Source organism: Notolepis coatsorum, assembly GCF_963971535.1.
Source record: "Notolepis coatsorum genome assembly, chromosome: 7".
Taxonomy (NCBI): Eukaryota; Metazoa; Chordata; class Actinopteri; order Aulopiformes; family Paralepididae; genus Notolepis; species Notolepis coatsorum.
In genome coordinates, this window is record NC_140171.1 from 73,591,958 (window position 1) to 73,617,534 (window position 25,577).

General features: G+C 41.1%; 1 protein-coding gene across 1 annotated transcript in view; it reads right to left on the minus strand.

Moving 5' to 3' along the window:
* tapt1b (transmembrane anterior posterior transformation 1b) overlaps positions 1–25,577 on the minus strand; it is a gene marked incomplete at its 5' end in the record, with an annotated part of 134,893 nt that overhangs the window by 68,493 nt on the left and 40,823 nt on the right. The window contains one exon of the mRNA XM_084318731.1: positions 17,428–17,590. Coding sequence (XP_084174857.1) covers positions 17,428–17,590 — 163 coding nt within the window. The remainder of the gene's footprint in view (positions 1–17,427; positions 17,591–25,577) is intronic.

Here is a 25,577-nt window from a genome sequence, read left to right on the forward strand (position 1 = left end):
CTCTCCCCTGCTGGCTTACAACCGGAGGGAACCCCCTTAGTATCTCCAGCTGACCTACAAGTGTGCCTTATATAATTCTTATGCTACAGGTGGTATTAATTATACCCATCGTAATATGCTCATGGACTTACGCTCTTGACCTATTTAAGTGTTCTTCGCCATATAAGCGCAACTCATAATTCTCAATATTGTAATCTACTATTGCTGCTCTTCTAATAAATACTTCTAAATATGACTTTCTTTGTTAAGCCGTATTATTGTGTGGGTGTTCACCATATATACCGTGTACTGTATGGCCAGTAATTAAAGTACATAACTAAGTAGTGGTTTAATGATACCATACTCTCAATACAGTCAGGGAATTGTACCCCTCAGTTACAAGTTACATGACGATATGTCAGGTGAGCGTCTTTTTACACAGCGTGCATCAGATGACCACCCCGGACTCCCGACGCTCCAGAACTTCCAATCATCCACCGATGGTGAAACTTATTGGTCAGCGTTGTAGCCAATGAGTGTACCTTTCCAATGATACCCCACGTGGGGGGTTGCGAATAAGGGATCTAGGTGAAAGTTCAGAATGAACGGCTGTGGATGAGAAAAGCTTTTTTTTTGGTTGCATGGTTTACCCGGATCTCTCTCAACGACTCATTTCTGAACGTATTTTTATAAAATTTGGACCTGTACTACATAAGACTTCAGGCTATGGATCCGCTGTGTTTTCCAGCTTATACGTATTTATTTTTTTTATAAATATCTTTTTTTATATTGCAACCACTACAGAAAAATTTGAGTACACAAGTTCAACTCAAGTTCAGACCTCTGTTACTCTTATTTCATTAGCACTAAAAGTTATCCATTTTCCCCCCCTTTTTTGCATTAGTAACTTCAGAATGTTATCTTTCAAAAGAGACCAGGCTCATGCATGTGCTATAAGTATAAAGCTAAGCTTTGCAAAAAATGTTATGCAGTCCTCAAGTTCAAGTTAAAAACGTTTCTGCCCGCCTGTTAACTCAATCTCCGCCAACCACGTATATATACGTGTTTGCTCGCCATGCGTTGAACACCAATCACGTATATATACATTATTAGATCGTTTGATATTTTTTCCTTTGATCCCCGCGCTACAGACTCCCCCCCTAAGCGATCTGAATCACTTTGGCACAGCCACATACGCTTGAACTGCAATGTCGATCGAATATCACCAGATGGCAGTATCGTTTACCATTTGAACTCTGATAGGAAGGCAGCATTATTGTCATTGAATGCATCGAGGCAGGCTCTCCCAAAGCAATCGCAAAAGCAGACCTGCTCGCCTCAAAACCTAGTGTCCAGTAAACTATGTGTAATTACATATACGGTAAACTTGTAATCGTGATCGCCGATGTGATCATTGGAATTATTCTTTTTAGAGTACCTTTTGTGAAGGTACATATGTACATGTTATATACCTTTGATTTGGGAGTATTTGGGGGTTCAGGGAATCAACCAGAACGATTTGGTCTTATTGCACATAAAGCGTTGTATCTCACAATCTATGGAAAAAATATTGGATTATTTCGGAAATGGGCGATGTTCAGCGTGTAATAAACTACAAACTACAGTGTGTAGAAACTAAGGCCTTTTTACATGCTGTACTGCAAATAGTTTCTGTCAAATGAGCCGTACCATTTTCCACATAGCTATAATATAGAATATAGAAAAAGAAAGCAATACGCTTAGACCAGCACTCACAGATTTTGGTTATTTAATGGCAGCCTGAAACAAACGTGTTTCGGAACAATTATGTTCCTTCCTCAGTGTTGATGGCTAGCAAATGTTCTCACCGACAATATTGTTTATACCAAGCAAAGCAGGAAGTGACATCATCCACAGGTGTGTTGAGAGTTGCTATAAGGTCGAATTTGACCCAGGAAGTACTTTGATGCCAAGAGTCCATTCTTAAATCGAAATTACCACAATGTACAAATAATAAATGTAGATATAAAATATATAAGCATAAAGCTGTTATACTAGAAACAAAAAACAAAAACAACATCTAGTATGTATGGCTAGATAGGTACACTCTAATGCCTTATTCATTTTAAATATAAACAATAAACATTGAACAAGAAACCCTTAGGTAAATAAGTCCGCCCTTTGGCGTAAAGTCAAACTCTTTTTTTGAGCCTCATAATAAAGAGGAAAAAAGAGGAACAAACTTTAGTCGAAATTACCACAATATACAAATGATAAATGTAGATATAAAATTAAAATTAAAATTGTTGTTATACTAGAAACAAAAAACAAAAATAAAAATAACAATAACATCTAGTATGTATGGCTAGATAGATACACTCTAATGCCTTATTCATTTTAAATATAAACAATAAAAAGTAAACAAGAAACCCTTGGGTAAATAAGTCCGCCATTAGGCGTAAAGTCAAACTCTTTTTGAGCCTCATAATAAAGAGGAAAAAAGAGGAAAAAACTACACCTGTTCGGTGTGTCTAAGGTTATTAGTCTTACAAATGGCTCTTTAAAATAGATCTATAGTCTAATCATTAATACTCCCTTGTATACTTAGATACGTGTTGCTTAAATAACCAAATGCCCTTATTTGTTGGGCTAAATGGATCTTACTCGTATTTAATGAACCAGGCTTACCCTCCATACATCTTTCTAAGGATACTAAAACTAATAATCGGCCTTAATGGGAAAAGTATTTAAAGGAAGCAGGTCAAAACGTTTTCTTCATTCATCCCTCTTGGTTCTATACAGTTAAAGAGGTGAATATAATAACACTCCCTTTGCAAAAGTAGCTTATGCCTGTCACCTCCCCTGGCGGGCCTATGTACTAACTCTAGACCAGACCTGGGCATTGTACGGCCCGCGGGCCGGATACGGCCCGCGCGATGATTCTGACCGGCCCGCGAAAGATTACATGATAATTAAAAAAAATTAAAATTAAAATTAAAAAAAATATTTTATTTAAATTTTTTTTTTACTTTTTTCTTTTCATGTCAATGTTCACACGCACAATATACGCTTAGGAGACATGCTCAGAAGATGTTGGTTCTCTTTGGCTTCACCTACATATGTGAACAGACATTCTCAGTCATGATGTTTACCAAGTCCAGGTACAGATCCTCTCTCATTGATGAACATCTGGCAGCTGTGCTTCGCATCTCCACCTCAGACATGCAACCTGACTTTGATGGACTTGTTAAAGCTCAACAGAGACTGGATTTCTCACACTGAATGAAAAAAAAAAGAACTGAAGAACACTAAAATGTGGAAATATAACAAGTGAAATGGGACACTTGATATTTTTTTTCTTTTTTTTGCACAGTTCTGAAAACATTAAATGTTTAATATAGGCATGTAAAGTAAAAAAGGCTACAAAACTGGGACACTTTTCTTTACACAGTTCAGTGACATGTCTTGTTTATTTTTGCTATACGATGATGTGATGTCTTTAGAAAGCTAAGAAAATCCTTGTTTCAATAGTATATGAAACTCAAAATGCCCTTTGTTATTAATGTTTCACATTTTGTTTATCATTTTGGAAATAAATTCTATTTGAATAAATGATATTTTTGAAAGCTAACCTCACCTTTTAATTGCCAAATAATAACATACACTCTTACCAGGGTTCAAAACAATGCCATTTACTGCTTTTTATATAGAAATAAAATGTATATTATGCATAATTGAGTTTGGAATTTTGGCCCGGCCCCCCAACATATTTTCAGTTGCTCATTCGGCCCCCTGGGAAAAATAATTGCCCACCCCTGCTCTAGACCCATATAACGGAGATCTTTGACCGCATGCTTGCAAGTATTGAAGTGTCTAGCTACCGCAGATTTGACATCTGAATTTCTGAATGAACACTTATGTTCACTGATTCTTAATTTGAATGGTCTCGTTGTTTTGCCTACATATGAAAAATCACAAGGACATTTCAGCAGGTATGCTATGTTGGAGGAATTGCAGGTAATACGTCCTTTAACCGATATCCGTTTGCCCGTTTTTGGGTGTGTATAACTTTTGTCTTTGATCATCCCTTGGCAATGTACACAAGATTGACAGGGAAAATTCCCATCAGGGATGTTAGACATAAAGTGAGTCGGTTTTATTATGGGAAAATCCGTTTTCACAAGCAGATTTGAGAGATTCGCTTGTCTTTTGTAGTAGTAATTGGGCGAATGTTGAATTAGAGGATCCGACTGTAAAATATGCCAGTATTTATTAACAATGGTATGTATGTCTCTAGTAATCGGGCTGTAAGTAGACACAAAGGCTACTTTATCAGAGTGTACCTTATTCTTCTTAGGGGCCAGTAACGAGGATCTGTCAATCTGCTGTGTTTTGTGCAGGGCCTTAGCTGTTAAAATATCACTGTATCCTCTGTCGTGAAAATTCTCCCGTAGGGTTTCGGCTTGGGCCTTGAATCTGACCTCCGTGTCACAGATTCTCTTATACCGGAGTATTTGGCTGAAAGGTAGACTATTTTTTAAAGCCGGGGTATGGTAGCTAGAGAAATGGAGAAACGAATTTCTGTCTGTCTCTTTTTTGAAGACCTCTGTATGTAATGAAGTCCCACTTGGGGCTTTGTTGATTAAGATGTCCAAAAAGGGTAGCGATTGCAAATCAAACTTCAAAGTAAATTTTATCGTTAATCTACAAGAGTTGAGATATTCAAGGAAGTCATGAAGCTCAGACGATGTACCTGACCAAATAAAGAATAGGTCATCTATATAGCGCATGTTGGATTTGACGTGTTTCTCAAACGGGTTATTTTTAAAAACATGTTCTAGTTCAAATTTGGACATAAAAAGATTAGCTAGGTTCACTGCGGCTGGCGAGCCCATGCTGAGTCCTCTGTTCTGCAAATAATATGTATCTTGAAATCTAAAGTAATTCCTCGTAAGCACTAGATCGGCTAGTCTAACTAGCGCGTCTGTGGAGGGGAGTGATTCTGCTCTCGAGTTTAAATAAAAACTCAATGCGTCTAACGCATCAGCATGTGGAATGCTAGGGTACAGGCTGACTACATCCATTGTAACAAGAAAGTCTGTGGGACTAATATTACAGGCCAGAAGCCCACTCAGGAAGGAAGTAGTGTCTTTTAAATACCCGCGTTGTGATGAGGCCAAATCCTTAATATGTGCGTCTATATATTGCGAAATTTTCTCTGTGGCAGAGCCTATGCCGGAGACTATAGGTCTACCTGGAGGGTTAACTAGATCTTTGTGGATCTTGGGTAAGGTGTAAATGATAGGCGTAATTGGGTGCTCTACAAACATAAATTTAAATTCATTTTCAGTGATTACTTCAGCTAATCTGAGGCTTTTTAGGACTGTTTTAATTTCCGTAGAAAATCGGAACACTGGATCTGAATTGAACTGGGTATACACCTCCATGTCATTCAATTGTCTCATAATCTCAGTCACATACGTACTCTTATTTTGGAGAACTATTCCTGCACCTTTGTCCGCTTTTCTAAAAATTAAATCGTCTTTTTCCATGAGTTCCTTGAGCGCTCTCGACTCTGCTTCCAGTAAATTGGGGTAAAGCTGGGCCTTGTGGCTGGTATCACATAAATTCATGACCTCATTCTGTACCAGTCTACAAAAAGTATCCACTGAAGGTGGGTTAAGATGGGGTACAAACAAGCTGCGTGGCTTAAATACTTTACTAGTAGGCAAAGAGTGGGTATCGGGCTCTGTTTCTGCATCCACAACCACATTTTCTGGCACGTTTATGTTAGTAACATATTGGGTTCTGTTAACTATCCCTCTGGCATAAAAGGCTTTCAACTTAATATTGTGAAAAAACTTAAAAAGCTCTACCTTGGTAGTGAAAGAGTCCACTCGTCCCGGCACGGAGAGTGGACTCTTTCACTACCAAGAATGAGGTCATGAATTTATGTGATACCAGCCACAAGGCCCAGCTTTACCCCAATTTACTGGAATCAGAGTCGAGAGCGCTCAAGGAACTCATGGAAAAAGACGATTTAATTTTTAATTTTTAGAAAAGCGGACAAAGGTGCAGGAATAGTTCTCCAAAATAAGAGTACGTATGTGACTGAGATTATGAGACAATTGAATGACATGGAGGTGTATACCCAGTTAAATTCAGATCCAGTGTTCCGATTTTCTACGGAAATTAAAACAGTCCTAAAAAGCCTCAGATTAGCTGAAGTAATCACTGAAAATGAATTTAAATTTATGTTTGTAGAGCACCCAATTACGCCTATCATTTACACCTTACCCAAGATCCACAAAGATCTAGTTAACCCTCCAGGTAGACCTATAGTCTCCGGCATAGGCTCTGCCACAGAGAAAATTTCGCAATATATTGGCCTCTTCACAACGCGGGTATTTAAAATACACTACTTCCTTCCTGAGTGGGCTTCTGGCCTGTAATATTAGTCCCACAGACTTTCTTGTTACAATGGATGTAGTCAGCCTGTACCCTAGCATTCCACATGCTGATGCATTAGACGCATTGAGTTTTTATTTAAACTCGAGAGCAGAATCACTCCCCTCCACAGACGCGCTAGTTAGACTAGCCGATCTAGTGCTTACGAGGAATTACTTTAGATTTCAAGATACATATTATTTGCAGAACAGAGGACTCAGCATGGGCTCGCCAGCCGCAGTGAACCTAGCTAATCTTTTTATGTCCAAATTTGAACTAGAACATGTTTTTAAAAATAACCCGTTTGAGAAACACGTCAAATCCTACATGCGCTATATAGATGACCCATTCTTTATTTGGTCAGGTACATCGTCTGAGCTTCATGACTTCCTTGAATATCTCAACTCTTGTAGATTAACGATAAAATTTACTTTGAAGTTTGATTTGCAATCGCTACCCTTTTTGGACGTCTTAATCAACAAAGCCCCAAGTGGGACTTCATTACATACAGAGGCAGGGAGCGAAATTTACTTTTTGACTCACCGGCCAGTGGCGGGTAGATGGGAAGAGTCTACCCGCCAAGCATATTTCTTACCTGCCAAAATTTTTTTGATTAAAAAAAAAATATATATATATATATTTTATATAAAAATAAATATATATTTTTTTTTATATATTATATTTTTAATATTTTTAAATTAAATATATATTATATAATCATACTTGTAGTTGTATTATCTGCGAGACATCGCCACCACGCAATAAGTCAAAATGCTTGCTATCTGCAAACAGCTCCACTGTCTGTGTGTATACTTGAGTAGCCTCCAGCTCCAGCAAGGATTCTCCGGCCCTGCAGCTAGACCCTATATTCAGCTAGACCCTACATTCAGCATGCAAGGATTCTCCGGCGATGCAGCTGGACCCTATTTAGAACGTTACGGTTCTTTTGTCAAATCACATTCAACATGCCCTCAGCTAGAATACGCATTCAATCAATGTTATAAGACATTGATATCAGGAGCTATCTGTAGCTACTGCTAGCCCGGTAGATAACGTTAAGACAATTTAGTTTACTGGGACAGATGGATCATCTAACGTGAGCTAGCTAAGCTAGCTAACGAGGGACCGGAGGTATTATGCACTCGAGTAGACTATTGCTGGAGCATTTGTTGATATCAGCAGCTATCAGTAGCTAGCCAGCTAGATACCGTTAGACAATGCCTCGTCATGTATTAAACTAAAAGTGAATAGTTGACTGGGTCATTGTTTAAACAGTAACGTTAGTTCATGGAGGTCCGATATAGACTAGAGCAGACAGAAGTAAACAAGCCAAATGGGAGCTTCCGATTGGTCATTTGCTTTTTTTTTTTTTCATGAAACCAGTCACGTCACTCTACTGTGATTGGACCGTTGACTTGAGTGCAATGTGGGACTTGTAGTTTTTTAACGATCTCGCGGCGGAGAAAAAAAAGACGAGCGGCTATAATCTGTACTCGCACACGAGTATCGTTATGAACTACACGTCTACACAGATATATATGCGTCTACACGCCACACGGCGGGCAGCCCTCTAAGTGTCATGCGCCAAAGGTAAAAACAGACCGCCTCTGGCGGGCGGCGGGCTTTAGTTTCGGTCCCTGTACAGAGGTCTTCAAAAAAGAGACAGACAGAAATTCGTTTCTCCATTTCTCTAGCTACCATACCCCGGCTTTAAAAAATAGTCTACCTTTCAGCCAAATACTCCGGTATAAGAGAATCTGTGACACGGAGGTCAGATTCAAGGCCCAAGCCGAAACCCTACGGGAGAATTTTCACGACAGAGGATACAGTGATATTTTAACAGCTAAGGCCCTGCACAAAACACAGCAGATTGACAGATCCTCGTTACTGGCCCCTAAGAAGAATAAGGTACACTCTGATAAAGTAGCCTTTGTGTCTACTTACAGCCCGATTACTAGAGACATACGTACCATTGTTAATAAATACTGGCATATTTTACAGTCGGATCCTCTAATTGGAACAGTGTTTCAACATTCGCCCAATTACTACTACAAAAGACAAGCGAATCTCTCAAATCTGCTTGTGAAAACGGATTTTCCCATAATAAAACCGACTCACTTTATGTCTAACATCCCTGATGGGAATTTTCCCTGTCAATCTTGTGTACATTGCCAAGGGATGATCAAAGACAAAAGTTATACACACCCAAAAACGGGCAAACGGATATCGGTTAAAGGACGTATTACCTGCAATTCCTCCAACATAGCATACCTGCTGAATGTCCTTGTGATTTTTCATATGTAGGCAAAACAACGAGACCATTCAAATTAAGAATCAGTGAACGGACTTCCGGTATGAGAGCAGACGGGTAACACACGTGCGATAGAGCTCCTGGTCAAATGAGCGAAAAAACGGATAAAAAAGGACCCGAAAAGTAATTAAAAATGAAAATGCACACGAGAAGTAAGGAAGAGACAACGATTGTGAAGGAAAGAGAAATGGAGAACACACGAGAAGAAGAGAATTTGAAGAAACAGAGTCCCCGAAGCGAAGCCGAGAAAAGACAGGTGGAAGAAGGGGGAGGTCCCGCTGAGGCAGACACGGGAATGCCAGGATGGGCCGTGGTCATGCAGGCCGGGATACTGGAGAACATAACAGCGGCGATAAAACTGAACACGGACACGATAAGGAATGATATTGGGAAGCTACGGGAGGAATTGAGGAAGGAACAGGAGGACTTCAGAGGTGAAATGAATACAGAACTCAAAAGGGTGGAGGAGAAGATGGCGGAACAGGACAGAAACGTGACCGAGTTACAGACTAGGACGGCACACGCGGAGGAATGGAACACGGAGATACACGAGGTATTAACATGTGCGATTCAGAAACAAGAACAGATGGAGACAAAGATGTCAGACATGGAGGGGAGGTCACGGAGAAATAACATCAGAATATGGGGATTGAAAGAAGGAGTCGAAGGGGAATCGGTGACCCATTATGTAGAAAAACGTATCAAGGAGCAATTGAAGGAGACGGGACTGGAAAAAATGGAGATTCAGAGAGCCCACAGGGCGTTGGCTCCGAGACCGAAACCGGACAGACCTCCGAGAGCGGTGATTATTAACTTTCTGAGATTTGAGATTAAGGAATTGATACTCAGAACCGCGTGGACCAAGAAGATAGACATGGGAAAAGACTATCATTTGATCACGATTACTCGACAGCGGTAGCGATAACACGCAGGTCCTACGCGGGACTGAAGAAAACTCTGAAAGAAAACGGAATGAGATTCCAGTCACCCATGACCTCGCTAAGGATTCACTGGGAGGAAGGGGCGGCGACGTATGCGACGGCACGAGAAGCGGAGCGGGAGATGAGACGACGGGGATGCAGATGACGGCGGACGGAGAAGGAAGGAGGCAGGAGGACCAGACGCGGAGCTTGCAGCAGAGATTGCAGGTGGCACGCAGATGGATCAGAGCGGGAGACCGAAACCAGGGAGAGGAGAGAGGAGAGAAGAGAAGGCCGAGGTGAAACGTGACAGAACGAGGACGGAGACGGATGAGGAGGCCAGAGACGGAGAGGAGGCGGGAGGAGGCGAACGGATGAGTACACGCACAAGAGATTGAAAAAACTATTCAAATAGAGACAAAATATAGAAACTGAAATAACATATGCATAAACACACATTCCCAGGTAGAGGCAGGATATAGAAATGAACATAACGTATACATGGACACATAATACACAAGCTGATGGAGGAAATAAATGGAAATATAACTAGGTTTGATAGGCGAGACACAGAACATACTGAAACAAATACATAGACACATGCTGTGAGTAACACAGTTGGGAGGGATTAAGGGGATAAATGGACATCACATAGAAAATAGAGGAGAGGAAAAGAAAGTAAAAAGGGGTACACAGGAGACACCGCACACGGGTATGGGAGGAAGGAGGGACAATGAAACATATGAGTCACATTGAGAGGGACCAAGAAAAGAGGGTCTTTGATCAAAAGGAAGGACAGAGCGCTTTTGACCAGGAGCTCGAAAGCAAAAAAAAAAACAGTAAGAAAGCTGGACAAATATGACGAGCGATTGGGGATAAGGGTTTCAAACCCCCAAGCCGTCAGGAGGGGGCCCCTCGCTAGGAGGGCAATTACCCCTCACCCACCAGCAGGGGACAGGGGGGGACACAGGGACCCCCCCGAACGCCTTGGGAGCACTTTATGTAAAGTTTATGTTTTTTATTTATGTTAATCATTATGTATTCGGTGAAGAGAGCGGAGGCTCCAACCGGAGGGGGGAATGAGTGTGACATGGGGGGGACTGACAGACGAAAGAAGAAGAAAGATGACAATGGTTAAAGGGATAAAAATGATGTCGTTAAACGTTAATGGAATGAATAATGCGATAAAGAGGGGCAAAGTGATGTTGAAATGTAAAAAAAAGTGAGATGGAAGTGATTTTTCTGCAGGAGACACATTTGGTAGCACAGGATCATGAGAAACTGAAGAGATTTGGATATGAAAATGCATACTATAGTTCCTTTAAACAAAACCCGAGGAGAGGAGTAATCACGTTAATTAAAAACAGTCAAATTTGAATTGATCAAGGAAGTAAGAGACAAGGAGGGAAGGTTTGTTCTAGTGAAGGGGAAAATGGAGGGCCAAATGGTTACGTTAGTGAATGTTTATGCACCCCCAGAGAGTGAGAGGGATTTATATGAGACCATTTTTGATATGATAGTGATGGAACTAGAAGGGATATTGATATGCACGGGAGATTTTAACGTAGTACTGAATCACGACCTAGACACCACGAGTACTAGAAAAGGGCGAGCACCCATCAGTAGATATATGAATATTCAGATGATGGAAATGGGAATTACAGACGTTTGGAGGGGGATGCACGCCATGGACAGGGAATACACACATTACTCACACCCACACGTGACATATGCGAGAATAGACTACTTTTTGATGACGACGGGGGACAGTTACAGGGCACGGGAGAGCAGTATAGGAGTGGCGGACATATCGGATCACAGTGCCATATATCTGACAGTAGATCTAGAAGGGAGACGGAGGAACACGATTTGGAGACTAAATGTAGGAATATTAAATAACAAGGGGGTGGTGAGTCAGATCAAGGAGGAGATATCCAGATATAAGGAAGAAAATGACAACGGGGCGGTAGACCCGAACATTCTATGGGACACACTGAAGGTGGTGATAAGGGGGAAATTGATGGAAAAAACAGCAATGTTGAAGAAGGCCAGAACGGAGACATATCACAATCTGATAGGGAAGCTGAAGAAGCTAGAGGGGAGACACCAGATATCAAAAGAACAGGAAACGCTCGGAGAAATCAAAGAAGTAAAGGCCAGGATAAATAGGGAATTATGGACGGAAATAGAAAAGAAAGCGAGGTTCATGAAACAAACGTACTATGAAGGGGGACCAAAAGCGACCAGACTGTTGGCTAGGAGAATTAGGACGCAACAGAAGTTGAACACGATACACACAATAAGGGATACAAAGACTAATGAAATATTGAGGGACCCAGCTGAAATAGAGAGGACATTTAGAGAATACTATGAGAAATTATACACACAGCCAAAAGCAGCGGGAGAAGAGGAAATAGAAACATATCTGGAGAAGCTAGAGCTACCATCGATAGGGAAAGAACAGAATGAAGAATTAAATAAAATAATTACGGAACAAGAACTGGAAGAGGCAATTAGTAGAGCTAAAAACAACAAGTCTCCGGGGAGCGACGGATTCCCATCGGAATTCTACAAGACATTTAGAACTGAATTAGCACCCATGTTAGGGGCGGCGTTCAGACACACGATGGAAGAGGGTAAAATGCCCCCCTCGTGGAAGGAAGCCATAATCACCACGATACCGAAGGATAGGGAATTATGTAGTAGTTTCAGACCTGTGTCCATACTTAACGTGGATTACAAGATGTATACATCGATAATATCAAAGAGATTTGAGACGTTTATGCCAGACATTATAGATGAAGATCAAACTGGATTTATTAAAGGGAGACAGACACAGGACAACGTGAGAAAGACATTACACATAGTAGAGGAGATACAAAAACAAGGGGGTAGCGCGGTACTGATTAGCCTAGATGCAGAAAAAGCATTAGACAGTGTGAGCTGGACATTTTTATATAAAACATTGATGAGGTTCGGACTGAACGGGAGGGCGATGAAGATGATCAAGGCGCTATATCAAGAACCAACAGCGAGGGTTAAGGTGAATGGCAGCTTGACGGATAGAATCAGATTAGAGAGGGCTACCAGACAGGGATGTTGTCTCTCACCGACGCTCTTCGCCGTTTTCATAGAACCACTGGCACAACTGATCAGACAGACCGAGGACATCAAGGGAGTAAGGATAAAGGGAACGGAATATAAACTAGGCCTATTTGCAGACGACGTGATAGTATACATGAGGCAACCAGACAAGAGCTTCCCGGCACTGATGGATCTACTGAAGGAATATGGCCACTACTCAGGATACAAACTAAACGTGACAAAGACACAGACCTTAGCATGGAACTATACACCAACGACGGAAATTAGAGAACAGTACGGGATAAGATGGGACATGGACAAGATTAAATACTTAGGGGTGAACATCACGAGAGGGGTGGAGAAACTGTTTGAGGCGAATTATACACAGATAAATCAGAACATCAAGAGAGACTTAGAGAGATGGACAGTAATGCCCTTGGATTTCAATTCAAGAATAGAGGTCATTAAAATGAACATACTATCAAGGTTACTATTCCAGTCACTACCGATACAAATACCACAGAATCAATTCAGAGAGTGGGACAGACTGATATCGAGGTTCATATGGGCGGGGAGAAGACCACGGGTCAGATATAAAACACTACAACTACCAAAGGAAGAGGGAGGGATGGCAGTACCCAGCCTACAAGATTATTACTATGCAGCACAACTGAGAGCAGTGACGTGCTGGTGTAACGACAGATATGAGGCAAGATGGAAAGACATTGAAAAAGAAGGGGAGGGATACAAGGTACAAGCTCTGGTGGGAGATAGGGAACTATTTAAAGAGAAAGAGGGACTATTAGATCCAATCACCAAATGCCCCTTGAACATATGGAACAGAGTAGTAAAAACACACAAATTGGAGAAGCAGTCAGGGGTCCTGAGATGGGTAGCACATGACAAGAGATTCAAACCAGGGAGGTTAGACCATGGATTCAGAAGGTGGGAGAGGGGGGGGGCAACAGCGATATGCAAAATGATAGAGAAGGGGGAAATGCAAACACTACAAAAATTAAAGGAGAAATTTGGACTAGAAAACAAGGACCACTTCAGATATCTACAGATTAGAGACTACTATAATAGAGAAATAAGAGGAGACAAGGAAGAATAACAGAATGGAATAATTAGGATGATAGTAAGGGCATACGAAGGAGGGAAAGGAAGGGTAATATCAGCACTGTACCGGGCTATAATGACCAGCAAGGGACACACGACCGATTATATAAGGGAGAAATGGGAGAGAGAACTAGAGATAGGAATAACAGGGAAGGAATGGGGGAACATATGCGAGGTACAACACTCAACAACAGGATCGAGAATATGGAAAGAATTTGGATGGAAAAACATAATCAGATTCTTTATAACCCCAGAGCTGAAGGGAAAATATGCACCAACACAAAGAGCATGCTGGAGGATGTGTGGGAAGGAGGGGGCAAATCACACACACATATTCTGGGGATGTCAGAAGCTGAAGGGGTATTGGGAGGAGATAGGGGAAGCAATGATCAGAATATTAGGATACGGGCTACCACAAACAGGACTGGTGCTTTACTTAGGAGACCTGACACACGAGGGAATACAAGGGGGGGACAAATATTTAATAAAGATAATGTTGATAGCGGCCAGAAAAGCAATAACGAGACTGTGGTACAAGGAAGACCCACCGACAATAGCACAATGGGTAGGAATAGTGGAAGAAATACAGGATATGGAGAGGATAACACACATGCTGAGGTTACAGGAAGAGAAATTTGGGGAAAGATGGGGAAAGTGGGAGGATTATAAAGGGAACGAGAACGACATCACAGAGGAAGAACCAAATGCAACACAAGAGGGCGAAGGGTAAAGGAGGAAAGATGTTCAAGGAGGGTCTCTGAACCCATGTCACACACCTGTGCTTTAGTTAATATTTTCTTTTTTTTTGGGATATTACAATTGCTGAATGTTTTTATACTTTATTATTTATATCTGTTTAACGGTGTGATATTAATATTCAGGGATGATGTGGTTTGTGTATGGGTGAATCAAAAGGCAAAGTGAAAGTTAATAAACAAGAGAAAAAAAAGAAAGGACGAAGGATAAGGGAAGAAAGAAGCTCAAGGAGGGTCTCTGGACCCAGATCACACATACAAGCCTTAGTCAGTATTTATCATCTTTGAGTAGGAATTACTTGGTTATGCCTGTTTAAGGGAGATACACAATCAGCCTTTGTATCAAGTACCTAGAAAACAACTGTAGGGGAACCAGACAGCTAACCATGTTACCCATGTAAATATTTATGTGCACTGTTTTTTTCTTTTTGTTTTGTTGTGATGTTAGTTTCTTTTCCCTTTTTTTTTTTTGTAAGTGCTGTCTGTCTAAAACTGTTAATAAAAATTTAAGTTTAAAAAAAGAATCAGTGAACATAAGTGTTCAATCAGAAATTCAGATGTCAAATCTGCGGTAGCTAGACACTTCAATACTTGCAAGCATGCGGTCAAAGATCTCCGTTATATGGGTCTAGAGTTAGTACATAGGCCCGCCAGGGGAGGTGACAGGCATAAGCTACTTTTGCAAAGGGAGTGTTATTATATTCACCTCTTTAACTGTATGAGGGATGAATGAAGAAAACGTTTTGACCTGCTTCCTTTAAATACTTTTCCCATTAAGGCCGATTATTAGTTTTAGTATCCTTAGAAAGATGTATGGAGGGTAAGCCTGGTTCATTAAATACGAGTAAGATCCATTTAGCCCAACAAATAAGGGCATTTGGTTATTTAAGCAACAAGTATCTAAGTATACAAGGGAGTATTAATGATTAGACTATAGATCTATTTTAAAGAGCCATTTGTATGACTAATAACCTTAGACACACCGAACAGGTGTAGTTTTTTCCTATTTTTTCCTCTTTATTATGAGGCTCAAAAAAAGAGTTTGACTTCACGCCAAAGGGCGGACTTATTTACCTAAGGGTTTCTTGTTCAATGTTTATTGTTTATATTTAAAATGAATAAGGCATTAGAGTGTACCTATCTAGCCATACATACTAGATGTTATTTTTGTTTTTTGTTTCTAGTATAACAACTTTATGTTTATATATTTTATATCTACATTTATTATTTGTACATTGTGGTAATTTCGACTTAAGAATGGACTCTTGGCATCAAAGTACTTCCTGGGTCAAATTCGACCTTATAGCAACTCTCAACACACCTGTGGATGATGTCACTTCCTGCTTTGCTTGGTATATGGTAAACAATATTGTCGGTGAGAACATTTGCTAGCCATCAACACTGAGGAAGGAACATAATTGTTCCGAAACATGTTTGTTTCAGGCTGCCATTAAATAACCAAAATCTGTGAGTGCTGGTCCAAGCGTATTGCTTTCTTTTTCTATTATACTCCACGGGATTTCAGCACCCAGTGTTATATTTTGTGAGCGCAGTCTATCTTGACTTATCAATAATATAGAATATACAAATAGCTCCGCAAAGATCATGAATTATCGCGAAAACAGTCACGAAAAGCCGGCCTACTGACCACAAGATGTGTGGCCAGCGTGGCAGAGAATGAGTTAAGAGGTTAAAAGAAAAACACAAGTTATTTATTTTTGTGCACATGTGGAGTCTTTTCACCCGACAGCTAGGAGTTCCACTGGGGGAGCATAACATGTGTGGAGGTTCATGTCAACTCCCCCAGATGCCCTCCCTGCTGAACAGGCACCCCAAATGACCAGGACTCATAAACCCCACCTCCTCCGCCCACGAACACTGCCAATTGTGTTCATGTGTTCATCTGACCAGGCTGGAAGTACCGCTACTGGGAAATAAACCTGAGTCTCTGACTGTGGTGGTAAATAGCTGTATTTATATATCGCTTTTATCCAAAGCGCTTTACAATTTGTTCCTCACAGTTTACCCATTCACTCACACACCGATGGTGGAGGCAACCATGCAAGGTGCCAACCTGCACATCAGGAGCAATTAGGGAATAAGTGTCTTGCTCAAGGACACTTCGACATGCTGCCTGGGAGGAGTGGGAATCGAACCCGGGAACTGTCACCCTGGTGGTAGGAGTGCTTTTACCTCTACACCACCCAGATGCCCACAAACACAATTTAGCCCCAGCTTTTTCACCAGGTACTGTACATTAGGGCTGCAACTAATGACTATTTTGGTAGTAGACTAATCTGTTGATTATTTTTTCGATTAGTCGACTAATCGAAAAACATTAAAAAATAATATATATATATATTATTAAGGGTAGCCAGCTAGCTGGCTGGCAGTTCGTAGTGCAGCAGCTGGCTAGCTGGCTGTTGTATTGTGAATTAAAAGGTAGCCTTGTGGTGCAGTAGCTGGCTAAATAGCTGGCTAACATTGGCCAATATAGCTGTAACTGAACACCAATGATGCTAGCCTTATGTGATCTTATGAGTTTCAGTTCATAGGAAAATACTTTGACTATAATGGTTATGCGGTTATGCTTAACACCCAGTACTATTCACTTTACTTAATTTCTAAGATTAGATTAGATAATTTAGTCCGGACTTTGAGAATGCCTGTGTTAGACCTACAGTATAATACTGCCAGCTGCTATAATAAAACCAAAAACGATCGGTATCGGTCGATATGGCTCATAAACGATTGGTGATCGGTGGCAAAAAACGTGATCGGTGCATCCCTAGTGTGTGTGTGTGTGTGTGTGTGTGTGTGAGTGTGCGTGTACCTCCAGCATGTTGTAGATGATGTAGAGCTTGATGACAGACTGTCCCCTGATGAGGTGGTACATCATGGAATAGTCTACGTAGCTCATCATGAAGTAGCACAGCACCATGATGAAGCCCTTCAGCACGTCACACACCTGGGCTGGCTGCAGCAGACGGGACCCGCTGGAGCAGAGGGAACAACCGGAGCCTTGAGATCAACTTAAATACATGGGTATTTCTGATTATTTATTTATGTTTTTATTTATAAAATATTGATTGATCAGTTTTGATATTTCAGTTTTTATTTTATTTTATAACACTTTGAATCTTTATTCCATTTTGTATGAAGCAACTTATAAGCTATACTTCTGTCTGTCGAACCTCCTTCTACCACCTGAGGAACATCTCCAAACTCAGACCCTCACTCTCCCAGTCTGACGCCGAAAAACTGGTCCACGCATTTGTCAGTTCCTGCATCGACTACTGTACCTCTGCTGGCAGGCCTTCCCTCCAAAACCATCCAGAGGTTACATGTCCAGAACTGTCCGTGTCCTCACCAAAACCCGGAAAACACATCACCCCAGTCCTCCATTCCCTTCACTGGCTGCCAATAAACCAGCGGATCAGCTTCAAGGTTCTCCTGCTGGTCTATAAGGCCATAAACCACTCCGGCCCAACCTATCTCCCCTCAACCTGCATCCAGGTCACTCAGGTCTGGCAGCCAAAACCTCCTCACCATCCCACACACTAGGCTGTCAACCATGGGGCACCATGCTTTTTCCGCACTGGGGCCGCACCTGTGGAATCAGCTGCCAGGGTCCATCAAGGCCTCAGTCTCCCTTGCTGCCTTCAAGGCCAGCCTTAAAACCCATTTATTTTACTCTGCCTTCCACTAGGGCCTGTTTTTTATCTGCTCCTATGTTTTATGTTTTTTATTTTATTTTATTTTATTCATTTTAAATGTTATGTTTTAACATGTTTATTGTTATGTTTTTATTTTATTCATTTGAATGTTCTTTTATTTTATTTGTAATCTTATTTCCCTTCTTCTGTGAAGCACCTTGAGAGCTCACAGAGTTTAATGTGTGCTATATAAATGAAATCTATTATTTTATACTTATAGGATAGTGCTATTGCATAAAACTAATTTATTACTATTGTTGTACAGTCAATCCAAATCATTAGTACCACACAGCCTCATTGTGTTCAACTACCAATGTATACAGAGTAATCCAGTTTCATGTGATGTGAATACATCACTCATCTGTAAAATGCATATTACTGGTTAAATTGAGTAAATGCATTCATTTTAGGGCTGACCCCTATTAGTCGATTAGTCGACTAATCGGTCGAAAGGAGCCGTAGTCGACTAACCAACCTCTTAGTCAGTCGAATAGATTTTTTTTTAAATATTATAATATATATATATTTTTTTTTATCATTCTTTCCAAAAGAAAAGATGCCTAGAAGCGTGGCTAATGCTAATGGCACGCATACCAGAGGCTAACTGCCTACGAAAACAGGCACAGAGGCACTGAAAGAGGATTTCACCCATCTAATGCAGTGGTTCCCAAAGTCGGGGTCGCGACCCAAAGGTGGGCCGCGAGCAGCCACGGGAGGGCCGCGAGATGATTTAAAAAAAAAAAAAAAAAAAAAAAAAAAAAGGCCACTGAACTTAGAAGCAGGCCAGGACAGTGTTTCTAGTTGTATTCTAAAATTATATTCTATTGTATTCTAAAATGTGACTATATGGTTTTATATTAACTTAATAAATAAACAAAAACTAAAAATCTAATTATTTCAACGAACATTTCAAACTAAATAACAGATTATGCACATAAAACGCTGAAAACAACCGAAGCAACAATAGTATTTTAATGAGGCTATTATTATTATCATTATTATTTTGCAACAAGTTAGCCCTTTCATAAATAGCACATATAAATGAATAACTACCTTGAACTAACTTAATAGGATTGAAGTGATATTTGGCTTAAAAAATCGGTCGCCTGGCAAAAAAATTAATAAAAAAAAGCCTGACGATGTGCATTGGGCCGCGGCTCTCTGACGCCTTATTTTCTGGGTCCCGGCCTGAAAAGTTTGGGAACCCCTGATCTAATGAACACACTAGACTAGACAAATATCAAGATGTATCCATCAGTGGACCAATTGCATGCTTTTGCAGAGGACAAGAAGCCTTCAGTCGACTCCTTCAGACATTAACCCTTTTCATATTTCATTTTCATATTTCAGCCATGGTATTCATATTTCATCCACGGAGCCTTGTCATATGCTGTGTGAGACATCACAACTCTGCAACGCTTCAATACTGCCACCTGGTGGCTGATCGGCGAGTTGCAACCGGAAGTCGATCTCTTGGGTTCCCGGTGCGTCTCACTATTCCGTCCGTGCAGACTCATTTATCGTCCCTGGACTCAATACACACACCGTGGATATCAATCCGTTGCCATAACTCAATAATCCATATGATTTGGGCGTATATTAGTATTATACAAACCGGAACTGGATCGCATCGATCCACATCACATAACTGGGATCCGTTTGCTCCACTCATCGCCCAACGCTACGAGGAAGCCGACGTAAGTTTCAGCGTTTTTCTTTATCATTTTCGATACAAACTGCTCTGATCTATATATCACCCATACTACATAAATCTTTTAACGTCGGTCACAGAATTATAAACGACCCCCCCCACCCCCCCCCCCCTCCGTTCACCCGCGGATGATCACTCATAACATTTAGGACCATGTACAGTTGAAATTTTCTATATAACGTTGATCGGTATCAAACGGCATTTGATAATCTAATATGCATTTATGTCTATATCTCACGTTCTAGGAAATACTGGAGAAAACGATAAAAACATATTTATACACAGTATTTTCGTATGAATGTGTGAATGAAAAAGTAAAACGTTCCTACACCCTGAACGATAGATAATCGATGTTGAATGGGCCATAGTAATGTCAATTTAGCAATACAATTAAAAAAGTTATAGCCCTGCAAAGAAGGTGAACATCTCCATAGACTTTCAGTACTGGCAGAGAATGGTTTAGAATGATCAAAGTGGTGGCAGAGAATGGGTTAAGCACCCCCCACAGTCCAAATGGAATGATACAAAAATATATATATATACACATTATATGTTTTTTTCTTTTTTTTTAGTCGACCAATAGTCGACTAACGGCCAATTTTGTCGACCATCCAAATCCTTAGTCGGGGACAACCCTAATTAATTTAGTGCCAATCTGCTGTGTCTTAACCAAAGAACGATGCTGCCGTCTAGCGGTAGAAGACAGTATTACACTGGGAATTTGTGTGTGTGTTTTGTATTTGGAACCATACCAGTGCACATTTAAAGACAGACCAGATAACTAAAAACATGGTCACTTTGCGGTCATTTTGTTGCCGTGGTCATTGATATTTTCACCTGGCTGCACACTACCCCACCACAATTGGTGATGTGTACCTGTTTGGAAGAATTATTAAAGTTTGTCATGGAAGAAAAGAGGTACTCCGACATCACAGATTGGGATGGGGGTGGCTCTATTTTCGTGCCGGTGCAAGCGCTGATGCAGGTGGGTGCAAGAAAAATTCTTTCCACTTACGCCTCTTTGGCAATTTTGTGACTCAAAGAGAACCCGCTTGCGCCTGAATGGGTGGTGTTGCAAAGATGGGGGTGTGTCAATACAGATCCGCTAGCACAGTACAATTTTGGTCTCCATTTTGGCATACAATCATGTCTGCGTCTCTGCTCGCTCTGACCACATCTAAACGCTGGTGATCAGAGCCATTTCCTTGACAGAAAGGAACATCTGTCCAACTTCCAACAAGCCGCTATTATTGATGTTAGACTGTGCATTTCATCCCACTTTGAAGTAAATCCATCAACTGACGGGAACCTTCTAATCAGTTAATCACAACAAGCTATCTAAGTTTTACACTTATGGTTATTTAATTCCTGTGTGGATTGTAATCAGTTGATGCACATTATTACGCAGATAAAACATAATGCTGACCGGCTAATGGTTATTCAACCTAAGCTAATGAAATGCACCCGTGAGCACAACGGACTATAAGAGAAAAGGACATGAGAACTGAGGAGAGTGACGAGACTTAGTAGTCCTCACATTGGTAGACATTTTATTAAAAGTAGTATAGGGTCGCCCTGTCTCTATGATATGCCTTGGGACACAGCGGCATGTGCACAGACAATTATTGCTCATATTCAAACATATTTTCGAGCCAGCCCAGCACTAGTCTAGACACACCTGTGTCTTCTTCAGGGGTTTGCTGGGCTGACTGTGGGCAAAACTGAGGACTGTCTAATGTGGATTATTATAGGCTGCAAACATCATCTTTCCTGTGTAGGGGAGTGACAGGAGGAGACACTACATTTTTCAAGATAGGCCAGCCGAACTGTAGAATCATAATCTGCCTCTTATAAATAAAACTTTTTGTTGGGTCAATCAATCTATGAAGATTATGGATTACTCTTAAATATGATAATAATAAATGATCCATTCATTCATAATCGGACGACATGGATAGAGCCCATTTATAATAATCGACATGCACATATTGCCATTGGCTCTCTTTGGCCTTGTTTGAAGTTATTCTGACGTAGCCAGGCACAATATTGTTTTTTTTCTTTTTTTTTTAACTTACATTTTTATTAACAGTTTTAGACAGACAGCACTTACAAAAAAAATTTAAAAAAAAGAAACTAACATCACAATAAAAACAAAAAGAAAAAACAGTGCACATAAATATTTACATGGGTATCATGGTTAGTTGTCTGGTTCCCCTACAGTTGTTTTCTAGGTACTTGATACAAATGCTGATTGTGTATCTCCCTTAAACAGGCATAAACAAGTAATTCCTACTCCAACACAATATTGTTTTTAAAGGGAATGAGATGAGCCGATTTAATTGCCCATAATTCAAGCCAATCCCAACTGCAAATAATGTATTCCTCCTACACCAGAGCTGCGATGTGCCATATAGGTGTGTTTGCATTTTGGACACAAGTTGGACACACCCACAGGTGCCTGCTATTTAAAGTTACTCTTTAAATATAAACCACTAGGGCAGCAAAATTACCATATGTTTAGACAGGTCCCCTGTCTTATAAATTGCCTTTTCCAGTGTTTAGCATTGTTTTCTAGTAATGGGGGTTTGTATCAATGGGGTCTGTGTCTCTAATTCTCATTTTGGCTCATCAGTCTAGTCTCGAGTTCACGAGATCCTCCCTCACTGAACTAAGCCATTCTGATTTGACTGTTTTGCTGACGTGAGTAAGGCACTGGTTGTAATCACCGCCCACAATCAACAATTGGCGCAACAGAGCGAGTGGAAATACTGACACTTCCTCAAACGGGTTGACGTGCGCGGGGGGCGACAGAGAGAGGGAGAGGGGGATACGGAGCAACGGGAGCATTTACACACAAACTCGACTGCATGTGTGTGTGTTTTCGGGACGCATCTCTCCTCTCTCCCTCTCCCTCGTCTCGGAGCATTTACACACAAACCCGACTGTGTGTGTGTGTTTTCGGGACGCATCTCGCCTCTCTCTCTCCCTCGTCTCGGAGCATTTACACACAACCCCGACTGTGTGTGCCGACAGACAGCAGAGAGCGAGCAAGCGAGAGAGGGGGAGAGAGAGATAGAAGGGAGACACGGAGCATTTACACACTCCCGACCGCGCGTGGGGCAGGCGCTTCTCTCGGGGAAACACACACGCAGTATGGAGCACTTGCATATCACTGTCAAAATAGCATTGCGCACGCTCCCACGCGTACGCCCGTATTCCGATCCGTGCAATAATATTCACAGGGGTATATATTGTCATTTGAAACAAGTTACCAATGCATTGTCCCGTGGGATTATGCCCCCCTGCGGCGAAATTTATTAGTATCCCCCTCAATCTCTCTATGTCTCTCTCTGTCTGCCAGTGCAGACTGTGGGTGACTGTCACTCAAAGCGCTTATGGGCGGAGACCAGCCCAAAACAGCTTGAAATCTTTAAGTGGATAAATGCTGCTTTAGAGTACTTGATTCGAAATACAAAACAATACATTTCTTTGAGAAAAACTTTACAGATGTGTTCCATAGACTCACAGGAATTGTGTAAAGTTGCCCAAATAGTGAAAGGAATAGCAAGACACGGGACCTTTAAATATCAACCACTAGGGCAGCAAAATGACCATGTGTTTAGTTATACTTCAAATATCAACCACTAGGGCAGCAAAATTACCATGCGTTTAGTTACTCTTTAAGTATAATAAATTCATGAGCCCAGTCACACTCGTATGCAGACCCGTCTCTACACCTGCACATCACAGCTCACACCAAGAGAGCCCATCCGGACATCCACAACCAAATTAGCTTGAAAGAAAATGCGGCTATAACTTTGCATTGGGTGTATACAGAGTATCACTAATAACTAAAGGTTAAGCTTGTCTAAAGATTAATGGAGTTATGCAGTAATGTCGTTATCAGAAAAGTAAACTGACTTTATTTTCTGCATAAGGAAACCATATCTTTGTTCATAGTCGTTTCCATGGACACAGTGAATAAACAAAGCTGCACAGATGCTGTGAAATTGTATTATTATTTATGAAAGAGACAAAAAAATATGTGGGGAACAATAATATAATATTATTTATTCAAATGTTAAATAGGAAATAATAAGAGTATAGGTAGGTTAGTTGACTTCCTCTTTGGGCAGAGATGTTTGACAGGGGAACGTGGGGACCAGTGTGATTGGTTGCTAGCAGAAGATAAACACATCGTCAAGTTGCAAATATTTTTGAACCACTAAAATTAACTAAATTGGAGAAAACTAGTTTCATTACTTGCTTGTGGACTAACTAGTTGATATCCTTGACAATTACTGACAACTGAAGACAGACTGATGGTCCCATCAGAGTAACCCGAGTAGATTATGCAAGGGAAGCAGAATTGAAGAGGATACAGACCCGTTAGCCCAACTCTTGGCCCAAAACACCTCTTACGGAGTTTTAAGGAAATTGGTATCTATCTTCTTGTCTGACTGTGGAGAAGACTGTGAGCACATTTCCTATAATGTTGGTGTGTTCCTTTAAGTCAGTGGTTCTCAAACTACGGGTCGCAACCCAAAGTGGGGTCGCGGGTAGGTGCATTGGCAACAAAAATAAACAAACAAAAAAAATCAAGAGAAAAACTAGCCCAACTCAGATCGAGTTTTCTACCTAGCAGCTGTTTGTATTTGCCATGTCTCGCCCCTTCATCAACGGATGCCGACACAGTATTCCAATACACATCTCACTACATCCTGCGCATGTATAATCACGGAGACTAGGTCTCATCTTTTGTGTGTAACCTTGACAGTCGCAATGGATAGGTTTGCTGTCAGAAGCACAGATAGAGAGAAGCGCAGATTTTCCTTGCAGACAAAAACAACCCATTGGCAGAGAAATGTGCTGATAATGAATGGCTGGCACAGCTGCCATATCTAGCAGAGATCTTTGACCGCCTCAATGTGTTGAATCTGGGACTACATCGGGGACACAGACCTGTTTGGACTCGCAGATAAAAATGGAGAGCTGGATTACGCTGGGGTTTGGGGGCTCTGCGTTGCTAATGAACGTTTGGAATGTTTTTTATAGACTGGTCAACACAGCTTTATTTCCGGCATTGGGTGCCTGATGCGCACAAGCTGTGATCACGGCGCGGGCGCATCAGGCAGCTAAGGCCGTTTTGAGCGGTGTTGACCGGTTTATAAAGTTTATTTGGAGTGTTTGTTGGCGGCGCCGAGCTTTCGAATCCTGGCGTTTGTCTGTCCGGGGCCCTCATGCAACTGCGAGTACCTGCGATAATTGTACGAGAGGCATTTTGGTGGAGAGGGGCGAGACAGACTTAATTGTGGGAATTTTACATGGTTGGACAAGGGACTGTGTATTCACTCGGTGCATCACAGTCACGAAAGGGGCTAACCTCATCCCTGCCCATTTTGACAACCTAGGATGGCTTAGAGTAGACGACAGAGTACAGCAACTTGCAATGGGCCTGGTGTACAAGATTCACTACACCACTAAGGTACCCATGTACATGTCGAAATACTTCCCAAAGGTCAGTGAATATCACGACCACAACACCAGAGGGAGTTC